Source organism: Candida tropicalis (assembly GCF_000006335.3).
Source record: "Candida tropicalis MYA-3404 genomic scaffold supercont3.5, whole genome shotgun sequence".
In the NCBI taxonomy this organism is placed as follows: Eukaryota; Fungi; Ascomycota; class Pichiomycetes; order Serinales; family Debaryomycetaceae; genus Candida; species Candida tropicalis.
In genome coordinates this window covers 562,058-584,521 of record NW_003020057.1, presented here as the reverse complement: position 1 = coordinate 584,521, position 22,464 = coordinate 562,058, and the positions used below count along the sequence as shown (strand labels likewise).

The 22,464-nt window shown below is 33.9% G+C and overlaps 8 protein-coding genes across 8 annotated transcripts; 2 read left to right on the top strand and 6 right to left on the bottom strand. All coding sequences in view use genetic code 12, as the record gives it.

The window, feature by feature from the left end:
* Positions 1-96: 96 nt before the first annotated feature.
* Positions 97-1,086, bottom strand: CTRG_03967 (uncharacterized protein; the record flags this gene model as incomplete). Its single annotated transcript, XM_002549624.1, has 1 exon — positions 97-1,086. The coding sequence occupies one exon, from the start codon at positions 1,084-1,086 to the stop codon at positions 97-99; it is 990 nt and encodes a 329-aa protein (XP_002549670.1).
* A 29-nt stretch (positions 1,087-1,115) lies between these two features.
* On the top strand, positions 1,116-4,223 carry TAF145 (Taf145p; the record flags this gene model as incomplete). The annotated part of the gene is made up of 1 exon (XM_002549623.1): positions 1,116-4,223. One exon carries the CDS (start codon positions 1,116-1,118, stop codon positions 4,221-4,223), a length of 3,108 nt encoding a protein of 1,035 aa, XP_002549669.1.
* A 2,826-nt stretch (positions 4,224-7,049) lies between these two features.
* Positions 7,050-8,846, top strand: GAP4 (Gap4p; the record flags this gene model as incomplete). The annotated part of the gene is made up of 1 exon (XM_002549622.1): positions 7,050-8,846. One exon carries the CDS (start codon positions 7,050-7,052, stop codon positions 8,844-8,846), a length of 1,797 nt encoding a protein of 598 aa, XP_002549668.1.
* A 510-nt stretch (positions 8,847-9,356) lies between these two features.
* On the bottom strand, positions 9,357-10,859 carry CTRG_03964 (uncharacterized protein; the record flags this gene model as incomplete). The annotated part of the gene is made up of 1 exon (XM_002549621.1): positions 9,357-10,859. One exon carries the CDS (start codon positions 10,857-10,859, stop codon positions 9,357-9,359), a length of 1,503 nt encoding a protein of 500 aa, XP_002549667.1.
* Positions 10,860-11,369: 510 nt separating this feature from the next.
* On the bottom strand, positions 11,370-14,471 carry RIA1 (GTPase; the record flags this gene model as incomplete). Its single annotated transcript, XM_002549620.1, has 1 exon — positions 11,370-14,471. The coding sequence occupies one exon, from the start codon at positions 14,469-14,471 to the stop codon at positions 11,370-11,372; it is 3,102 nt and encodes a 1,033-aa protein (XP_002549666.1).
* A 570-nt stretch (positions 14,472-15,041) lies between these two features.
* Positions 15,042-15,248, bottom strand: CTRG_03962 (uncharacterized protein; the record flags this gene model as incomplete). The annotated part of the gene is made up of 1 exon (XM_002549619.1): positions 15,042-15,248. One exon carries the CDS (start codon positions 15,246-15,248, stop codon positions 15,042-15,044), a length of 207 nt encoding a protein of 68 aa, XP_002549665.1.
* Positions 15,249-16,133: 885 nt separating this feature from the next.
* On the bottom strand, positions 16,134-18,158 carry CTRG_03961 (Zn(II)2Cys6 transcription factor; the record flags this gene model as incomplete). The annotated part of the gene is made up of 1 exon (XM_002549618.1): positions 16,134-18,158. One exon carries the CDS (start codon positions 18,156-18,158, stop codon positions 16,134-16,136), a length of 2,025 nt encoding a protein of 674 aa, XP_002549664.1.
* A 969-nt stretch (positions 18,159-19,127) lies between these two features.
* Positions 19,128-20,954, bottom strand: CTRG_03960 (MDR family MFS transporter; the record flags this gene model as incomplete). The annotated part of the gene is made up of 1 exon (XM_002549617.1): positions 19,128-20,954. The coding sequence occupies one exon, from the start codon at positions 20,952-20,954 to the stop codon at positions 19,128-19,130; it is 1,827 nt and encodes a 608-aa protein (XP_002549663.1).
* Between the last annotated feature and the right edge of the window lie 1,510 nt (positions 20,955-22,464).

Genomic DNA, 22,464 nt, shown 5'->3' with positions numbered 1-22,464 from the left:
CTTCGGTGCACGTCATACAACCAGATAGGGTTAAGATTAAGGTGTTGGCAAAATGGATACTGGAAAGAAAGGACTATACAAAACAGATACAATGCTCTATTCAACAACTGAAGGTTGAACTATTTCTCTTAACATATCACTTAATGAAATCTTAAAATTTGTTTCAACAGGTGTGACTTCAGATTGTTCTGGATTCAATCCTTGTAATACACTATGCAAGTCATATTGATCATTCAAAAACTTTTCATAATTGCTGTCTAACAATTCTAACTTTGATTCATCTCTTATGATTTGTTCTGTATCTGGTAATACAAATGATTTCCCTTGTACAACAATTTTATTCCAAGAATCCCATGAAGAAGGGATGTATAAATTGATCTCTAATGAGTTAATCCTCTCTGATGTGGATTCAAATATTGGTTTCGGGGCTAGGTTTTCTAGATTTAAAACATCATTGATATTCTCAACAGTAGTGACTTCTTCAACGTTTGATAAAGACATTATAGTGGCTCCATGTTTCATATTCAAGTACCGTATTATTTGTTGGGTTAGTATAAAATCTGGAGATAATTGTAAATTCTCAATTTCTGACGAATCATAAAGGATGGTGGTTGGAATGGGGAGAATATACTCCAAAGAATTAATTTGATATATAAACTTAAACATTCTCATTATTGATTCAATACTGGAATATTGAATTATTAGATGTACATCCTTATGTTTTCGAATTAGATTTTGGATATAGTTCTTGTAGACATTGCCGTTCGTTACGACATAAAGGTCAATAGATTTATTGGAATGATAATTTATGGACAGTTGTATACCTGATAATAAACATATCACAAGTCTCTTCTCTACCTTTTTCACTTTTAATTTTAAATCATTCAATGTCATAGCTTCTAGTTGATCAAAGTCACGAAAAACCCAAAGAGAAATCACCATTCGAAGGAAAACAAAACAACACCCAAAAAAAAAAAAAAATCCACGGAGCGAGAAATGAAGAGGAAGAAGAAAAAAAAAACACTCCCAACAACCGTCCATACTCTTATAGTAGATTACAACCATCAACCACCTACATTCATACATCCCCTTTTGATCAAGATCAGTAATTGAAAATGGTGGTGAATACTAATAATATTAATGATAAAGAAGGTGATGCAGCATACAATCAATATGTAAATAGTACAGACGTACCAAACGATCAAATTATTAATGCGATATTTCTGGAGAGGAAAACAGAACATGCAGAAGATGCCATAGATTATGAAGATATAGATGAACTAGCGGATGATGAAGATGACCTACCCATGGAAGAAGTTTCCAATGGTGAACGTATACTACTGCAACATACTCGTGATGAACATGATGATTTTAATGATGATTATGAAGATGACGAGTTTAGCAAATTGTTTCAAGAGGGGCAACCAGAAATTGAAGCACCACCACAAGAGCAACTGCAACAAAAGCAGAAACAACAGGATAACAATGAATATGATGATTTGGCAGCACAAGAAGCTGCTGATGATCAATTTGATGCAATTTTTGGTACTGGTGATGATTTCCATGAACATGAACTGCATAATGATGTTTTATTCAATGACTTGGGTAATGGGAACCATTTAATGGATGTTGATGAGAATGATGGATTGGATGATTTAGGAGAATTGTTTGATGATGACAATTCTAAGAAACATAAGCTAGAAGAAGAAGAAAACAGAAAACTAAAGAAACAAAAACTAGAAAAGATTGTTAAAAAACTTGAAAAGGAGCAAATGAAGAGGAATATTAAACATTATTTCCCATCCTATTCAAGATATAGACCATTTAATTTCCATGAATTCTTTTCTCCTACACCACAGTATTTCAGATATCAAAGACCACCAATTGCATACAATAAAAATATAAAACCTTTAATTCCAACAAAATTGAATCTTGAAGTGGATGTTGATCAACGGAAGTTGTTCAAGATGAGGAATGTCAAAACTGAACCCGAGAAAAATGTCACTAATATAACCCAAGGTGATTTGAATTTCATTCAAGAGTTGGAGAACAAAAGATCCTCGATTGATTCATTCATAAAAGAAATCGATTATGTTAAACGTGATTGGAGTAATTTCAACAAGTTTGGTGATTTTTCTAAAGATTTGATTTTATCTACAACCGATTGGGATGATGATGCTATAATCAATGCTGGAGACGATGGTTATAATGTAAAACCAATCAATGAAATACTACTTGAAAGTTCTGGAGAAGATGAAGAGGATGATGAAGATATTTTCAATGGACAATTGGATACTAGTAAATTGTTGAAACTTGATATGAATGATCCAAACTTGTTGTTTGTACCGAAAAAGAAATCCGATATCACCAAGGCTGTTATTCCTACCAATGATAAATTACTAGAGTTAAAGTTTAACTTTTCCAATGATCAAGAATATGAGTTGTTGAGAAAGAATTACAACACCAAACAAAGATCTCAATTGAGTAACCTTAACATCGAGCATTCAGTTCCTGCATTGAGATTACAAACACCATATTATAAAGTCAAACTCGGAACAGATGAAATGCGTTTGTTCCACAGACCTGTTTTCAATGTCAGACCAGGGACGCTTGTTAGTTTCTCTAAATTGAAATTGAGAAAGAGAAAGAAAGACAAGGGTAAATCATTACAAGAAGTGTTCTCAAAGACTACAGAATTAACAACTACGGATACTGCAAACTTAGTAGCATTGGAGTATTCAGAACAGTACCCGCCTATTTTGTCCAACTTTGGTATGGGTTCTAAATTAATCAACTATTATAGAAAAGAACGAGCTAATGATACTTCACGTCCAAAGGCACAAGTTGGTGAAACCCACATATTGGGTGTTGAAGATAGATCACCATTTTGGAACTTTGGTGAAGTTGCTCCTGGTGATTTTGTTCCAACTTTATACAATAACATGGTTAGAGCTCCGATATTTAAACATGATCCAAAGAATACTGATTTCTTGATGATTAGGTCACAAGGTGCAGGGTCACATCAAAAGTTTTATTTGAGAGCGGTCAATTTCAATTTTGCCGTGGGTAATACGTTCCCAGTTGAAGTTCCAGCACCACATTCCAGAAAAGTGACTAATATTTCCAAGAACAGGTTGAAGATGGTTGTTTTCAGAGTGATGAATAATCTTGGGGCTCCTCGTATTTCAGTTAAAGATGTTTCAAAGCATTTTCCTGAACACACCGATATGCAAAATAGACAAAGATTGAAAGAATTTATGGAATATCAAAGACATGGTGACGATCAAGGGTATTGGAAAGTAAGAGGATTAAATGATGTTATTCCAGGAGAAGATGAAATCAGAACAATGATTACTCCTGAGGATGCTTCTTTAATGGACACAATGCAATTTGGTCAACAAGCAATAGAAGATGCTGCCACATTGTTTGGCGACGAGTCCAAACAAGAACCAAAGGGTAAGAAGGAGGAAAAGAAAGAGGAAAACACTGAGGACCAAGACGGTACTGCTGAGGAGAGCAATAACAAAAATGGGAGTTCCACTTCCACTACCACCTCCACCAAGAAAGAAAAGACAAAGAAGTCAAAAGAACAAGATGCAGAACTTGATGTTGAAGATGAATTGGCTCCATGGAATTTGTCAAGAAATTTTGTTATTGCCAATCAAACTAAAACCATGTTACAGTTAAACGGTGAAGGTGATCCAACAGGTATTGGTTTAGGGTTTTCTATGTTACGTGCTACTCAAAAGAATCCGTTCAAACCTTTATTTACACCACCTCCTGAGAATGTCCCAAAGAGTAATGCAGCTGCACATAATCAAAAGTTGTATGAACAGGAAATCAAGAGAATTTGGTATTCTCAAAGAAGTTCATTGGTAGATCATGGAGAAGGGTCTGATTTCAAGCTTCAGCAAATCTATGATGAATATAAACCAAATGACCATGAACAATTTGTCAAGAGTAAACTTGAAGTTGAAGATTCGAAAGTGTTGAGAATCACCAGAAGAGTTAGAGATGAAAATGGGATTGTTCAAAGAAGAGTTGAAACCATTAGTGATCCAAGATTAATTCGTGCTTATGTCAAACGTAAGAAACAAATTGAAGATGAATTATTAAAGAATGCCGATGTGGATGAAATCTTACCAACAAATGATAAAGAATTGAACAAGATTCGTCGTAAAAGCATTAGAAGAGAAATTGGCCAACTTGGAAAAACGTGCTAAACAAAGCAGAGCCAAGAAACCACCTAAGGATCTGATTCATGCTGCTGCCGCTGCTGGGGTCACAATCATTGATGCAAATACTGTTATGTTACCTGATGGTTCCTATGTTATTGGTGGTAAAGGTATTGGTAAAGGTAAAAGTAGAACACGTCGTTGTAAGAATTGTGGTGCTTATGGACATATTCGTACCAATGCCAAATGTCCACTTTATAAGAAAATGATGGGTGGTGCTGGTGGTGCTGCGGGAACTGCTGCTACGGATACCGGTGCTTCTGGTAGTGGAGGAGATGATGCTGGTGATACAAATGCTTCAACTTCAGATACAACAGGTACGGCCCCAGCAACAGCTGAGCCTCAATTAATCACAGATGATCAACCAAAAAGTGTTGAAGTATAATCAAGAAGGTAATATCATGTACGTTTAAGTTTTATTATTAATGTATTTATAGTATTATAGTCAAGCAAACCAAAAAAAAAAAGCGTAATAAAAATTAAATCATGGACTTTACAACATAGGTAGATAATGTGCAATGCTCTTTGTTTGGCGACAATAGATGATAATTAACAATAAGTTAGATGGTGGATATGCATCAAGAACATTGTTCAATTCATTACCTGGAGTTGCTACACGATCGATATTTTTACTATGATTTATAAACAAAATTCAGTTGAAAATTAATATAATTGAATTACAAAATGATCGACGTCAATCGTATCAATAAAGGAACAAGATCCAATTCATCTACAAGAATGTTAGAATGAATCCCTGAAACTGAAACAACAAACATATATAATACTGAAGCAATATGCCTATATGTTCTATCATGCCAATTAATCATTACTTATGCACGAAGTTCACAAATGTTCTAGATGCGGAGGAGGAGGAGAAGGGGCCAGGGCGGGGGTGAGATAGAGGTGAGATAGAGAGGAGGTGATTCGATGGTGCAATGGATATAACCCAACACTCCCTGTTACGAATCGTCGATCTTGTATTGTTTTCATATATTTTGTTTTCAAATAAATATGAAACAAGGCTTTCAAGTACGTGATATTCAAAGATGAATTTTATACAATTAGGCGAATAAGAAGCGTAGATTTCCGCCTGATAAACAGCCCACAATAATAATCAATTCGAGATTTGAAAATGTAATCAAGATATATATATATGGGAATGATTGCCATGGGGAGGATGGAATATAGACGATATGGCTGATTGTAGATGTGTATGTAGAGGTATCGTCCAAATGGAAATAACAATGGATGCCAGCCCATCAACTTATGAAACGCAAAATTAGGGCCAGTGATTATGTAGTGAGACAAAACTAAAAATAAAAATCCAACGTGCGTGCAAAGTGGCACAAAACAAGAAAAAAAGAAAAAAAAAAAAGAAAAAAATTAATCAGAAATTGAAAAATATCAATTGAGATGAGGAAGCAAGGGAGTAGAAATGGAGTGCGTTGTCAGTAGTATATTTGCTATAATGTAGTGTTCCTTATTTGAATATTGAAACATCCGGTTATTATATTTTTTTGAGAGTTCAATTGAGAAAGGTAACCAAAAACGAATCATATTCACGGATTCATCAACAAGAGTCAATACACATGACGACGGAATACCATACACAAAGTAATTAATTAACTAAAAACGGGAATAATACTGCAAGCCCCCAATTCGGAGACCATGTCCGAATTGTATAACATTTAAGCATGGCTTAACAAACACGGAAAAACCTATTTTAGCATCTGTGGATTCACAAATTGTGGATCTTTTGAAATTTTTTGTGCTCTAGAGAGAATAATTGAACAGGCGTATGAAAGAAGAAATAAAAATAAAAAAACTGTGGCTATCAAATTGTATTGATAATAATAATTCTGTTTTGCCGTTTGAAGCCAGTGTTTATTGTTTAGAGCTCTTTGGTAAATCTAGCCCCAGATAAAACTTCCGATGCATCAACCAAAGTTGTTTTCTATAACAACAATGGATACCGAAGAGCACAATATTTCAATAATGTTGTACCGTTTGCTGTATGATAACTAGACGATAACATTAATGGGAAAAAAAGAGGAGGGTGTATATGTGTGTGTAGCGAATGCAATATTAAAAAGGGGACTGTCTGTCACCTCAATAAAATATTCCAAATCTCAGATCCATTTGAAAATTTCTTCTACACTCTAACTTCCCCCCCTGAATTCCTCAATGTTGCAAATCATTATTTTTGTTGTGCACATACCGATTAGTTGATGTTAGCTTATATGATGAAAATCATGACCTCATCCCTCCTTCTTATCATTAAAGACTGACTTGAAATTAGTATGTCACTAGTCCGATTGAATGCTCGGTCTATTGTATAATCTAAATCATCGTTCCTATACCCTAAATCTCACGTCACGCTACAACTCCATAGGGTTTCTTTTTCTCTATGATGGATTCGATCACCATGGTGGTAATTATTTTCCATCCCATATTAACATCTGATAACAACGTATTGTATCAATCAGAAACTCCCATGTTCACTCTATTGTTCCATTTCTTTTGTTTATCGTAGAAATAGTAGGTTTGTGTCAATTATGCACTGTCAACTATTCATGCATAAGGAATTAACAATCGTACATCATTCACAATACAGTATAAAAATTTTCCTGTTTCTAAATTCTGCATATCTCATGAAATGATTAGACAAATTTCATTGCCGTGTATAAATATAAACGTCTTTGTTCGTCCCCTGACCTCTCCTATGTTTTTCTTTCTTTTTTATTAATTTTTCATTTTTAGAATTATCATTATTATTACTTTTTGCTACTTACACTTTACTATCCATAACTCTTTATGTCAAACAAAGACTTTGAAAAACAAATAGGGGTTGAATCCACATATCACACATCATCCTCTGCCGTACGAAATACAACTTCAGATGATGCCAGTGATAGAAGCAGCACGACTTCATTTGAATCTGAATATTCCCAATATCAAGAAGGTAACTACTTTAAAAGATTATATGATTCATTCAAACCTATAGATTTAGAAGATGAAGGGATTGACACTAGTGAATTAACACCCATTGAAAAGGCTGTTCTCGCATCTGCAAAACATCCATTGGCAAGAAGCTTGAAAACTCGTCATTTACAAATGATTGCTATTGGTGGTTCTATTGGTACAGGGTTATTTGTTGGATCAGGTTACGCATTATCAAAATCTGGTCCAATGGGTCTTTTACTTAGTTTTATAATTGTGGGATATTCTTTATTATGTGTGGTATATGCCTTGGGTGAATTATCAGTTCAATTTCCAGTCAGTGGTTCTTTCAATTCATTTTTTTCAAGATTTCTTGAACCTTCTTTTGGTAGTACGTTTGGTATTTTATATGCTGCTTCATGGTGTATTTCTTTCCCTTCAGAATTGATTGCTGCTGCCATGACTGTACAATACTGGAATACACTGGTAAGTCCGGCTGTTTGGGTTGCTGTGTTCTGGGTGGTCATTGTAACTATCAACTTCTTCGGTGTTAAAGGCTATGGTGAAGTTGAATACGTCTTATCCATGATTAAAGTCTTGGCAGTTATTGGATTCATCATATTGGGTATTTGTATCACATGTGGTGTTGGAGATCAAGGTTACATAGGTGGCCGTTATTGGAGAGACCCAGGTGCTTTTAATAATGGATTTTTGGGATTTGCATCGAGTGTTATTCTGGCAGCTTTCCTGTTTGGTGGTATTGAATTAGTGGCATTGGCTGCTGCGGAAACAAAGGCTCCAAATATCAGTATTCCAAAAGCTGTCAAAAGTACTTTCTATAGAATCTTTATTTTTTACATTTTGACTTCTATTATTATTGGTTGTTTGGTTCCATACACTAATCAAGATTTGCTTGATGGTGAGGGTATTGCAGCTTCTCCATTTGTTATTGCTATTAATCAGGGTGGTATTAAAGTGGTTCCTCACATTATGAACGCAGTCATTGTTGTTGCTGTTATTTCTGTTGGTAACTCTTCAGTTTATGGTTGTTCTCGTACTTTAGCTTCCTTGGCTGTTCAAGGATTATTACCAAAATCATTTGGTTATATTGATAGAAGTGGTAGACCACTTGTTGCTATTATATTTACCAGTATTATCGGGTTATTAGGTTTCCTTGTTGTTAATGATAACGAAGGAGCTGTTTTCACTTGGTTCTTTTCCGTTTGCTCTTTATCTTCTTTCTTCACATGGGCTGCAATCAATATCGTTCATTTAAGATGGAGATGGGCTTTGGATGCCCAAGGCAGATCAACCGACGAAGTCATATTTAAATCACCGTTAGGTACTTTTGGTTCTTGGTCAGGTCTTGTTGTCTTGATTTTTGTTATTGTTATTGAAATATTGGTCTCAATTACTCCAGATGGTAAATCTACTGATGTTGTTACTTTCTGGCAAAATTGTTTATCCTTACCATTAATGATTATTATGTGGGCTGTTTTTAAGACTTTTCACAAATCCTGGAATATGCTTTGGATTAAATTAGAAGATATTGATTTGGATACTGGTAGAAGAGAACTTGATATTGAATTATTAAAACAAGAAATTGCTGAGCAACGTCAAATCGATAATGCTAAACCATGGTACTTCAAGATTTACAACTTTTTCTGTTAATCCAATCTTTAATTTGTTGCTTTTCTTTTCTTTCTTGTATGTCAAAGTATTAATTTAGGTGCTTTTAGTATAAACTATTCAATATAGATTTTTTTTTATTATTTTTATTGTTAGATTGGTTAGAGAGTTGGGAACAAACAAACTGACATTCCATTCAAGAAAAGAATATCATATGTTATCATCCAGTATCGTGGTTTAACCTGGATACTTGGATCGGATGTGATAATGCGATATTTTGCAGTAAACGTGAGATGTTTAAATGAGTTGTGATTACAATTCAAATGAGCATATTACATTAATAGAATCATGGAATACTTGAGTTTTCCCTTATGAACAAATGTTATAAAGACCAAGATTCAAAGCTGATACGTTCATTTAAAGTATGCTACTATAACAAACTCAACGCACTGGTATATTCTATGTGTGAATTACATATTTCACTAAATTAAATTACTTTGATAGCTGTGAGTTATATATATATATATATACCCTATAACCATTAATTATAGCTTAATCAACTTCATCAATTTTACTTTGTAAAGACTCAGGATTTGAGGGTCCCAGAGGTTTTGGATTACTGTGCTTTTGTTGTTGTTGTTGCTGTTGTTGTTGCTGGATACTTTTCTGTCTCATATCTTTTTGTTTTCGTAAGGCCTTCAGTTTTGCATTCTGTAACTTCCTTTTGAATTCAGCCCTTCTTTTCTCTTCTGCATTTATTCTTTGTTCATACCATTTAATCATTTGTTTCGGTTTACTTCCAAATACAGCTTCATATTCACACAATAAACAACACTCATTGCTAGGGATAAATCCAATGAAGTCTTTAGGAATAGTAGATGAGTCGTTTTTATAGCTATTCTGAGGAACTTTAATTTGACTAATATTTACAAGATCTTCTGTTCTTGTTATGGGAGGATTTGAATCTGATTTCGTGGTTTTCATTTTCTTTTTCTTTTTCTTTTTGTTTTGTTTCTTCAAGTTCTCATCTCTGGCATGTAGTTCCTCTATTGAAGGTAGCTTCAGTCGATGATTCTTAAAAGGGAATCTACCTCCATTAGCTTCCATTTCTCGCAACTTTTCTGCCACGTTATTATAGGTCGGTATTAATTTCCCACTCAGATCATATTCAAACATAAATTCACATGATGGTGCATAACGGTCATCATCGTCATCATAATCATCGTCATCATCGTCATCATTATCACCACCCATTCCACTACGAATATGATGGGAAAAGATAGGACAATCACAACCTTCAGAACCATGAATAGGACAATCTGAAGATGTATTTAATTCAACTTCAATATGATGGGTTGGTGGTATATCATATGCATAATTTTCATCTCCATTGATTTCTTCTAGATCATAATCGTCTTGATCATATTCATCACAACACCCACAATTACCTTCATGTAATCCTTCTTCGTCTTTTGTATCATATAAATTAAACCCTTCGGTTGTTTCGTTATTATGTTGAATAATTTGAGTGATCTTATGTCGAAGAAAATCAATTTCTCTTTCATTCAATAATGTATGCGTACTTGGATCAAGAATTCTTCGTTTCCCATCTTTAGGTTTGACACTAGACGACGAAGAATTTGTAGTTGCGCTGAGTTGTTCATTCATATCATTAGATGCGGCATCCAAAGCTTCTAGTAAACTATAATTAAAAATAGGATTAGATTTCTCATTAATAACATTTGTATCAACATTATCATCTTCATTAGGAAACGGTGAATAATTACTTTCATCTACATCATTTTCAAATTGTTTTGTCATAGCCTGCAGCCAAGTTTCATAATTTTTAGAAACCAATTCAAATAATTGCTTAGGACTCAATCCTACTCCCGATGAATTCCCTTCTTTAATTAGTGATGTAGATACTGTTGCTTGAAATGATCCTCGTGATGAATTCCCTGTGATTGTTGCCTTTGGAGTTTGTGATGTCCCCGTCTTGGTAGTATTACCATTACTATTATTAGATTGATTTGAACCTGTAGATAGTTTTGCCATTTTATTTTTGTTTCTCTTGGTTGTACTAATTGTCTTAGTTACTTATTCTTATTCTAATGACAGGTGATATATTATTTCAAGCTTGTATTGTATTGTAGTATGTTTTATATGATTATATGTTATATTCCATGCATGAAGATTAATATTATTGGGAGATAAATAAGAAAGAAGAGTGTGTAGTGGCACCAGTTGCTTTTAATAATAGTGAATTATATACCAACAGTGCTCGACGTGGCCAATTTATATATCCTTTTGTGATGTTAGTATGATGATAGTAAAAGATGACTTTAATCTTCAGCCAAATTTTTTTTTCTTCTTCTTCTTCTTGTTGCGGGTTTCTTGATTTTAAACACACTTGCTTCACAAAGCATTGGTTAACTTAACCAACAAAGAAAAAAAAAATTTTCTCTCTCTGTTTCAATTCCTACGTTGTGGTCTTTTGCAGTAATGGATTCATGTTCTACATATCTAAAACAAAGTATATAAAGTATACAATTATAGACTCCATGTTTAATCCTTCTTCAAGGTTCTTTGCTTCTCTGCATTCTTGACAACTTTTTCATCAACAAATAACCCTTTTCTTCTTCTAATATTGTTCATGTATCTTCTTGCTACATTTTCTCTTTCAGCAAATTCACCCAATTCTTCTAATTCTTCTTCGGTATGTGGAACCCAGAATGGATCAATATCCAACATATCATACCCATCAAACACCAATTGAGGACTTGCAGCACCAGAGGTTTTCTTTCTAATATCTTCTGAAAACCCAAATGCTTCAATGACAGGGATACGGGCAACAATAGTGAAAAATGGAGTACCTTCCTTCATTTCTTCAGAGATAATTGCACCTCCACGTTTTTGAACAACAGCATATACTTTACCTAAAACTTCAGAAGCAGCTTGAATTTCACAAGTATACATGGCAAGGAATAATCGTGGTGATTTTTGCAAGAAACGCTTATGAATTAAATCTCGAGTCTGTACTATAATTCTTCCCGGGTTGACTATCTTGTCTTCATTAATTTCATTCTTCACTGCTTTCTTTAACGTGACAATAGTCCCTTGTAATGGTTCAGATGCTAATGGCCCTTCATTAAATGTCAACTGTACCCCATTGAGGATGTTATTCTCATATTCAAATCTAGATTCAGGGGCTGTAGACGAAAAGATGTGTCTAAGTAGATTTGACTCATACTCCTCAACAAAAATATTTGGACCAACACGTTTTGGTCCAAAGGAAACAATACCTTCGATGAAAGACTTTGCGTCTGGGAAATTGGACACCAATTCAGAACTATTTATAACAGCAGCAAACTTATCCACAAATTCGTTCTTGAAATCGTCATTTTCATGCTTGTTGTTAACAATTTCAGAAATAGATACTTCATGATTAACCAAGAACTCGGTGATTTCCTTTGGTAATGGTGAGATTTCAAATTCCAAGTCAACCAATTCATCTTCATTGTCTTCGGAATCCGACTCTTCTTGATTCATAGTGTTGATTTTGTCATCAGCTAAACCTTCCCTAAATGGGATAACTGGTTCCTTAACAGTGACTTCACACCCTTTAGCAAATCTTTCTTCCAAATCTTTAAGACATCTTTCTAAATGCAATTCACCAGCAACACAAACAATCAATTCCCCAGACTCATCGTCAATGTACCATTCCAAAACTGGGTCAGCTTTAGCCAATAATTCCAAACCTCTTTCCAATTTAGTCAACTTGATGGGGTTGGTTGGCTCTACAGCAATTTTCATGATAGGTTTATTGTGAATCAATGTGGATGTAGATGCAAGATTGATGTATGGTTTATCTTCTGGTAATTGTGAACAAATAGTACCATTCTTCAAAACAACATCATCCAATCCAACAACACCAACAATATTACCAGCAGGAACTTTGTCCATGCGAACCAACTCTCTTCCCATAATTAAAAATAAGTCCTTTATTTCAATATCATTGGAAATTTGCTCAACATTGGTTGGATGGTCTCTTGGTAAAGATGGGTCATATTTAGGACCAACGACAGTTAATTTTTGCCCTTTAGATAATGTGCCTGAATAAATACGAGTAAATCCTACCAATGTCTCAGTAGATTCTTCGATAGTATCATCTTCATCTTCTTCAGTTTCAAAATCATCTTCTTCAAACTCCCATTCAAAGGGATCCTTCTTTGGTTTTATGATAAAATCATCTTCACCCTTTTTAGTATCTTGAGCCATAGCAGCTGCTTCTGATGCCTTTTTAGCCAATTCTCTTGCAATTCTACCACGTTCTTGGATTTCTTCAGCTGTCAATGATCCTGAAGAATTACTAAGTTTAGGTAAATCATCATTTGGTATTGACAATAATTTAGAAACATAAGCAATTGTATGATTTTCCGCATCAGTACTATCACATTCTTGCATAGCTTTCACAAATGAAGGATCAACTAGTTTAGATTTGTCATGTTCCGATTCAACAGCACTGTAAATGGTTTCATCCAAGATTTTATTAATTCTTTCATGCTGTGCTGTAACAGGACTTGGTAAATATTCTATAACAGTACCTAATATAGCATGACTTAATGGGATCCATTGTGACATAATAACATTCAACAAGTTCTTGTAATCCTTGGAACGTAAATCACGAGGAGTGACTCGTGCACCTAGTTTTTCTATAATCTTTTCCAATTTCTCTTGATCTCTTTCAATAACACAGTTTTCATACACAGCCCAAATCTGATCTAAGATCAAGGAAACAAATAATGGTTTCAAATTTGCATTCTTTAATTTCTTACCTGGAATAATTTTCTTGTTTTTCATGTCCAAATAATAATCACCCCAAAGTGTTTTGGATAATGCCAATTGTGAGAATCCCAATTTTTTCAGATATATTTTGGCAAAAGTATTGACAGAAAATGCCCAACCATCAATGGCTGACGCAAAAATGACATTATTCTTTTCTGGATGGAAATATAAATCTTCATCACTTTTTTCAACAAATTCCCCAATTGATCCAGATTCACGCCAGTTTAAATCATCTTCTAATCTGTCACCGGCAAAAAAAGAACCAATAACTGAATTCACTTGTTCAATGATTCTAGAAATATGTTGATAAGCTTCCAAAGGAGATAATCTCCATTCGGTGATTAACCTATCAATTTTGTTGATAACCAATAATGGTTTTAATTTATCAATCCAACATTGACGTAAAACATTTACTGTTTGAGAACAAACCCCTTCCACAACATCAACTAACACCACAGCACCATCACATAATCTTGATGATGTACTAACTTCTGATGAGAAATCAATATGCCCTGGGGAATCAATCAAATTGATCAAATGCTCTTTAATCTCAGGTTCATCTGATCCCTTTTGTAATCTCATGACTTTAAAGTATAATGAAATAGCTGATGATTCCATAGTAATTCCTCTTAATTGTTCATCTTCTCTAGAATCAAGGTATCTGACTTTACCTGCCATTCGTTGAGAAATAATCCCATTAGTTGCCAATAAAGAGTCACTCAATGATGTTTTCCCATGATCGACATGAGCCAAGATACAAATATTTCGAATACAAGATGCATCCAGTTGTAATTTATGAACAGTTTCCTGTGATATCTTCATCGTGGTATGTGGTATGCAATGATTGTAGAAACTCGATGAGTCAAGAATGAATTCTTGCTTTCAATGAAAAAAAAAAAAAAAAATCCGAACTCATTTTATCACTTTTTTTTTTGTATGTTGCGAAGACCATCACCAATTACTATCAAACACTAGATATGCCGTTGGCTTGTCCGTTATGTCAAACTGAATTAAAGCTACACTTGTTACAACCACAACTATCGATTATATCCTGTCCGTCTGAATCATGCATCTATCCATTCAACCTATCAGTTGAAGAGTTACATTCCAAAAACCTACTAATACCAATAACCAACCAAGAGATTATGACAAAAATGAAACAAAAATTTGCCGAAACAAACGTTTATGAAAACATTAGTGAGTTTATAACTAGCAGAGATGATGATATACCCCCAATAAATCTACACATTATGTCAATATTATATAGAATATGTATATTAGAAATGAAACTTTTGTTTCATGAAGAAAAGAACTGAATAAATAAGGCAAAATTATACTAACCGGAGTTGACCCTAATAAATGAATGACATGGGAAAAAGTTAGCTATCCTAACTATTTAGCATCGTAGTTACCTTCGTATTGGATCTTTTGCATAGGATGAACTCTTAAATATTCCTTATCGGCATCAATGTAGTTTTTTCTGATACTGGAGTTCTTGAAGTAGTTTCTTGACATCCAAATAGCCCACGAACCGTAGCAAACACCACCGATGATCAATGCAGTACCTGGAGTGATAGTTGGAGATTTAATGATAGCCATTTTTGATTTGTATAAGAATATTTATTATATATGTGTGTATGAATTAGTAGATAGTTAAACTAGTGAAGAAACAAGTATTGCGGAGAAGACAAGGAGAAGGGATTATTTACCCTTTTTATAGAGTTTCTTCCAAAAAAAAAATTGTCATTTTCTTTTTTATTGAATCATGTAAAATGAACTGATAATAACAATGAGCCTGTTTAATAATAATATTGTTCTGAAATGTTACGGTTATTAACTTTTAGATGCAAAAACGTACATGACACAGAATAAGTTTACGGAGCATTGCAGTCAGGCCCACCCCCACCTCGACTTCCCTCGACAATCGCCAGCCCCAAGTTCATCGTGGGGGGGATAAGGAGGAAATTGGGTGAGACACGCTGTGAGAAAAAAAAAAGATCACGCTATTTTTTTTTTTTGCCTGCAAATTAGATCGATTGCAAAATACACACAGCTCCCGCACTATTTTTTTTTTTAAAAAAAATCAGGCTATTTTTTTGGTTTTATTTCAAGTTTTCCATGTTTCATTCCTAATTTTCACGATACTTAAAATCAATATTGTATGATATTACTGCTACTGGAGTTACTATTCTATTCTTCCGCCGGAATTTTTAGGATTTATTATTGCAATGGCTGTAACTTGTCGATGTAAGATTGACCCCAAAAAGAAAATGATACGTTATGGGCCGTTCGGTTGATCCCACAATTAATTATCCACCCCGCTTTTACTCGTAATATTTATGTAACAGTCAACTGATGTGTTATCATTCGCTATGGAGGGTTCTGATTCTGGAACCCATGTGGTATTACCAATAATGTCCAAAAAAAAAAAAATAACATCTGATTACAATAAATAAAATTAAAACACATAAACCTATACAATACCTAAGCTAACGCAATGGCATAATCTTCTTCAACGACAAATTTCTCCCAATCATTAACAAATCCCATTAATCTCTTTCTTCTCTTGAACTTTCTTGAATCTTTGTTGACCACACCAACACTTTGTAAATCAGAATTGGCCATATCTCTTTTCTTCCAAATATTAACAATGATTTTTCTTGTTTTACCTATATTACCCAAAGAATTACAATCTAATTTATCCAAAATGGACAATGCCAAATATCTCAATTCTTCACATTTGGGATCAATACATGATATTTGAGAACTTGCCATAAACACTGGCCAAATTAAACTAGACCATGGGAGATCGTTTGTAATTATGATATATTCCAAATGTTTGAATATTTCATGAGCTAAATCATGAATAATATCATCTTCAGGAGTTAAACACATAAGACATGATTGAAGGTATAATTCAGTAGATAATCTTTTAGCTTCACAAGCCAACAAGAAACAAACTTCTTCTGGTTCCATTGATATATTCCCAATTGATGTTATCTTAGTTTCATTAATTCGACGCAACATATCTTTACTCAATGTCAAGTAGTCTGATTCAGTGACGGAATTTCTAAATCTTTCAAATGATAAATCAGTTATATCAGAAATAATAGGAATCAATCGTCTATCACATCCCATCCAACTAACTAAACTAACTTGATTAGTCATAGCAGATTCATCTTGTTCTTCTAATTCAAGGAAAAACATATTGACATCTTTACATGCTGTTCTACCCATGGATTCTTGATAATCAAGAAATTCAAGACAAAATTTCAATAATGAATATTCTAAACTTTCTTTTGGAATATGGAAATTTTTTGAAGTTAATAATTTTTTACATAATTTTAAATAAACTGTCCATTTCCTATCACAATCATTAGCAAATTCATATAATATTAATAATACCAAACAAACTAATAAATCAGTATCAAATGTTTTTTCAGTATCCTCTCCTGTAATAAGTCTCTCTATTTCTGGTTGGATCTTACCTAAGCCTAAATCTTGAAAATGTCTGGCTTTATTCAACCAACCTGCTCTTTCAGAAATATCATTCAATTTCGATAAATACATTGATCCCAAGGAAAGTATAAGGAAGAAAATAGCATTGTTTTTCTGGGAATATTTCATCAACGAAGACAAGTCTAAACCTTTTTCAATAACTATTGATTTTGCTTCGTTGTTTTCTATTTGTTGATAAGTTATTGAATTATTACCAACAGGACTTAAAATTGGAGATATGAAATGAATATAATAGTTTAAAGCATATCCCAAAGAATTAACATCTTTAATACCCGATCCATAGATTACATCTTGTGGGATTATTGATGATTGTAAAGAATGACTCAAATGATATTCAGGTTCATTCTCATTCACATCATGAACAAAAAAATTAATAAACTTGATATCATCGGAGTTTTTAATCAACTGATAATGTGAATTCATTCCCTTTTTGACCAACAAATCAGTAGTTAATTTATTGGTATTTCCAGATGAATTAATACCTTCCCTACCAAATCTTTTCCCCTTAGCTTCAACATCTTCTCTAAATTGTAGTTGCAAAGTATAGTTACAAGACAACCCTTTCTCAACACATCTTGAACAAGAAGGTTTAGCTTCATCACACTTTAATTTCTTAGTTCGACATCCTAAACAAGCACGTCTTGATCTTGCAATAGATTGTTTCTTTACCTTGGGGAGTTTCAGTTTTGGAATTACAAGTTGTTCTGGAAATAAGAAATCACTGAAATCCGACGATGGCGATGTTTCCGAGGTAGAAGGTGGACCGGATTTGTTTAAAGATAGCATGGATACAGAATTGTAACCCAAAACCCTATCAAAGAGATCCTCCTCATAATGAAAATCGGAAGTAGATGACTGGTTAAGCGAACTGTCAGCTGAAACAGGTGATAAACGACTAACAAGCGATCTTGGAGATGAGTCACTTAATGGTTGAAGATGGTAAAATTCCGATAAAGGAGAAGCAGGAATATCAGTAGGAGGAGTATACATAGTTGTGAAAACAAACCAATGAATAAAAGCTTATTTAATTAAAGTTCCAAATACAGGGAATTAAAACTCTTAAACGGAATAACAAAAATTTTCTATTTGATTTTGGAACACGAAAACCTTTTTATAAAAAAAAAACAAAAGAGTGGTTATATCAAGAACAATACAAGGGATAGCATTTTTATACAAATCCGAATATTATAAAGAGGAAACGTTTTCCATTTTAAACAAAATATTATTCAGCAAATGGAACATTATTCCCCAAAAAAAATTATACATATATAATAGCAAGACTGCATATGTCGCGGGGAGATTGAGTCCGCAGGGCCACTACCTTGCTATTTTTGGTGCCGCGTATCCTCGGACATCTTTTTTTTATTGGGTCCTACCAATCGGAGGAAGAAATTACTAAGAAAAGGATCTTATTGTTTTATGAATGAACTCAGTGTTCATTTTCAATAGCAACCAAATAAGCATAAAGCAAACATACACATCGTTTCGTATCTAACATTTCCCCAACATTTTAGCTGTGGGGATCATGGATAATTTAGTTAAAAAAAAAGCAATAATCAGACACCAAATCATCTACTACATGCATAAGCCTTAAAATGAAAATAGAAAGCTAGACGTGCTTATCTGACAAATTAAAGTTGGCACGTCGCACTACCTGAAGAACAGTTATTATAATTCAGGTAATTTTTGTGGTCAATTTCTGGTAGCCCTCTCACACACACGCACACTCTTTCTCTCTGTCTCTCTCTCTGTGTGTGTGTGAGTGGTTAGCCTCTTATTGAAACAATGGATACTCAACGTATTCCGGAAATTCTATGAATGCATGACTACGCAGGAGGAACAATGGATTATTAATCTTACGTAAAGATGGTTACGGTCCAATACGTAAATATACACCACTAATTTATTTGATATTATTAATTAATTGTCAATTTAGGTACTACCTACACACACCCTGCATCATATCTGCTGTCCATCTTCACTGTTTTCCCTCTTGTCCACTTCATTTGCCAGTGACTCGAGTGAGTCATTTGTTTCTTGGCCAACACCTTCTTCCTCATCTTTTTCCGTACTTGTTCTTATTTCAACATCAGCAGGAAGTTTCTTGTTTGTAATAAAGAAACAGGCTATAAGTGATATTGCCGCAAACCCAATGGTAGTATAATACACATTCCTTATAGCATCCATAATTTGGGTTTTAATAAAGTGTTGAGTCTCTGGGTGCAACTCTTTCATGATTTCCACCGAAGATATTAATTGACTTACATCTAGCCTTTGCAAGTCTTGTAATATAACCGGATCCGTAAGTTTAGCAACATTCTTCTTGAAGATATTTCTTAATGATGCTGTATATACTGCATCTGCTAAAACAGCACCTGCTGCAGAAAGAAGTGATCGGAAAAAGTTTATAAAAATAGTAGTCATAATCATTCCTGAAGGACTCTTTGGTGCCATTATTTGAGCTGACAAGAAGGATGGTTGCATTGCCAAACCAGCAGAAACACCTATAACTATCAACAATCCTACTTGTTGAGAAAAAGTAGAATCTACTTGTAACAAACTTAACAAACCACAACCAACAGGACCCAAAATACCAGAAGCAATATTGAAAGGTTTTACATATCTAAATTTTTGCACCATAATCCCCGAAAACAACGAACAAAGAACAACTGACACGATTGTAGGAAGTAAATGGAGACCTGCTCCTAAGGGTGACGAATCTTGAATAACTTGGAAATAAATAGAGCCATAAATCATTGACATAATGAAGGCTGTAAATATTCCTGATATTGACAATGTGGAGGCAATGATTTGTGGAACTTTAACAACTTCTGTACCAATGATTTGATTCTTGGAAAACTTGAAATTCCAGATACAAAAAGCAATCAATAAAACAGGACCAATAATGAAACATGAAATTACGGCACCGGAATCCCAAGGGAATTCGTCTGCTCCAAAAGTCAACGCTAACAAAAACACAACACATCCTGAAATTAACAAAAATGTTCCAAAATAATCAAATCTTTTCATTTCCTGTTTCATGTCAACCTTTGGACGTGGGGGACGGAAGGAATATAAAAAAACAATTAAAGCAACTCCACCCACTGGTAAATTAATATAAAATGCCCATCTCCAAGTAACATGAGAAGTGAATGCACCACCAATTAAAGGACCCAACACCGAGGCAACTGCGAAAGTTATAGCAAAGATACTAAGAGCAAAAGGACGTTTGTTAATTGGTAATACTTCAGAGGCAATCACAAATACGCCACTGTTGATACCTGCACCCCCTACACCTGCAAGAACTCTACCACCTATTAAAACATTCATACTGTTTGCAAGTGCACACATTAAAGAACCAGCTTCAAATAAAATTACTGCCACAACCATGGCCCATTTACGTCCAATAATTATAGATAATTTCCCAAATGGTTGAATAAAAACAGCCATCGCTAACAAGAACCCACTAGAAAGCCATCCTACTTGGGCAAACGAATTGAATTTAGTACCCACTGTAGTTAAAATAGTGGCAATGATGGTTTGATCTAATGCAAATAAGAACAAACAAAGAAACAAAGAAATAAAACATAATATCAATCGAGGTCCACGTAAATAATGATCTTCCTTTCTTGTTCCATCACCTGCATCGGATTCTTTAAATTTCTGTTTGCTTTGATTGGTGTCATGTCTTTCAAGTTGTTCTTGGTTGGGAGTTATTGTATCCTCCACGGTATTAATAGGAGTAGGTTCTGATGATTGAGTTAGCACTGGTTCATTTGAAGCCATTTTGCAATATATTGATTGATTGTGGCAATACAAGATGAATAAAAGTGGATGGAAATAATTTTTGAAAGGCGGAGATTATCTTTTTAAATATTATGTCAGTTCACGCTAAGTGGAGTTTGGTTTTATTACTAAATAAGTATTTATTCTTTTTTCTCTCTTATGATTGATATGTTGTCATCAAAAGCTTCCTTATATATAAATATATATATGTTGATGTAGTGAATAATTGCTTAGGGATAGTTTGGAATATGATACACGGATGTTCAAGTACAGTCTCCAACACATATATTGTTGCAGCATATTATCCCCGCATAAATATAGTGAAGCGGCTGATGCCACGGCTACACGGAGTTAAGTTTTTTACAGGTACGCACACGGAAAGGGGCCGAAAAACTTAAACGGACATTACTCAACCACAAGGACTATACATTTTCATTTGATTTATTTGTAATTAATGATTTGCAGAGTTAGGATCTGAAGTGTAAGAAGTAAATAGGATGGGTCTTGGAGATTTATATCTCGTTGTAGACAGGTCGACAAAATTACAATTTTAGTCCAGAATTACAGCGAAAAAAATTCAAAATTCAAAAAATCTAAAAACTGAGAACAAATTTATTCATCAACAACTAATTATGTAGATTGACTATACTTGTCCTATATCTAAACAGTAATATAATAGAAACAATAGAATATTTACATATTAAACCTGACTTGTATTAGTGATTTAATTTGAGGACAATAATTCTTCAATACAGCTTATGTAGTCCTAAAAAAATACCATCAGTTGAATTTTGAATGGCGAAATAAAGATTCATGTCAAATTTTGAGATTTTTTCGTGTCTTAACCGATTTGAATTTCACGGGAATAAACCACTTGAGATCCTGATGAACCCCTTTGAAAGCACTATATGGTTTAAAAACTGTGAAAATAAAATGAAAACAGCATATAAATTATACTGTTTACATTAATATTCCAATGAATACAGTTTGAGCGGTCAGGATAGCGTAATTACTGACTTATTCATCAAAATGATAATTCCCGATAAAAAAAAGATACTTTCAAATTCCAAGAGCAAGATTTACATCTAACTCCTCCAATATTTATCCAATTGACTCAGAATAAACTGAGATAGCATAATTTATCACTGAAAATTGTATACCATTTTCAAAATTGCAAAAATCGTACTAACAGCGACAAATGTTACAAATCGTGGAATATTTGCATGTCGCACTGTGACGACAAGAGAAACAGAGATATAAATGCTACTTTTTTCTGAAGCATCCAAATATTCCTCAAATTTGGAACATACAAATCTATGCTGCTTTGGAAGGAATATTTGGACATTCTAATATAGAGAACAACCATTGGAATATAGAAATACACACTAATTAGGATATTGAAAATCAGTGAATTAATGCACAGAATATTTGAATATACAGATATATATAGCACATCTACTGGAATATACGAATACGCACCAAATCAGAAACTTAAAATCTATGATTTAAT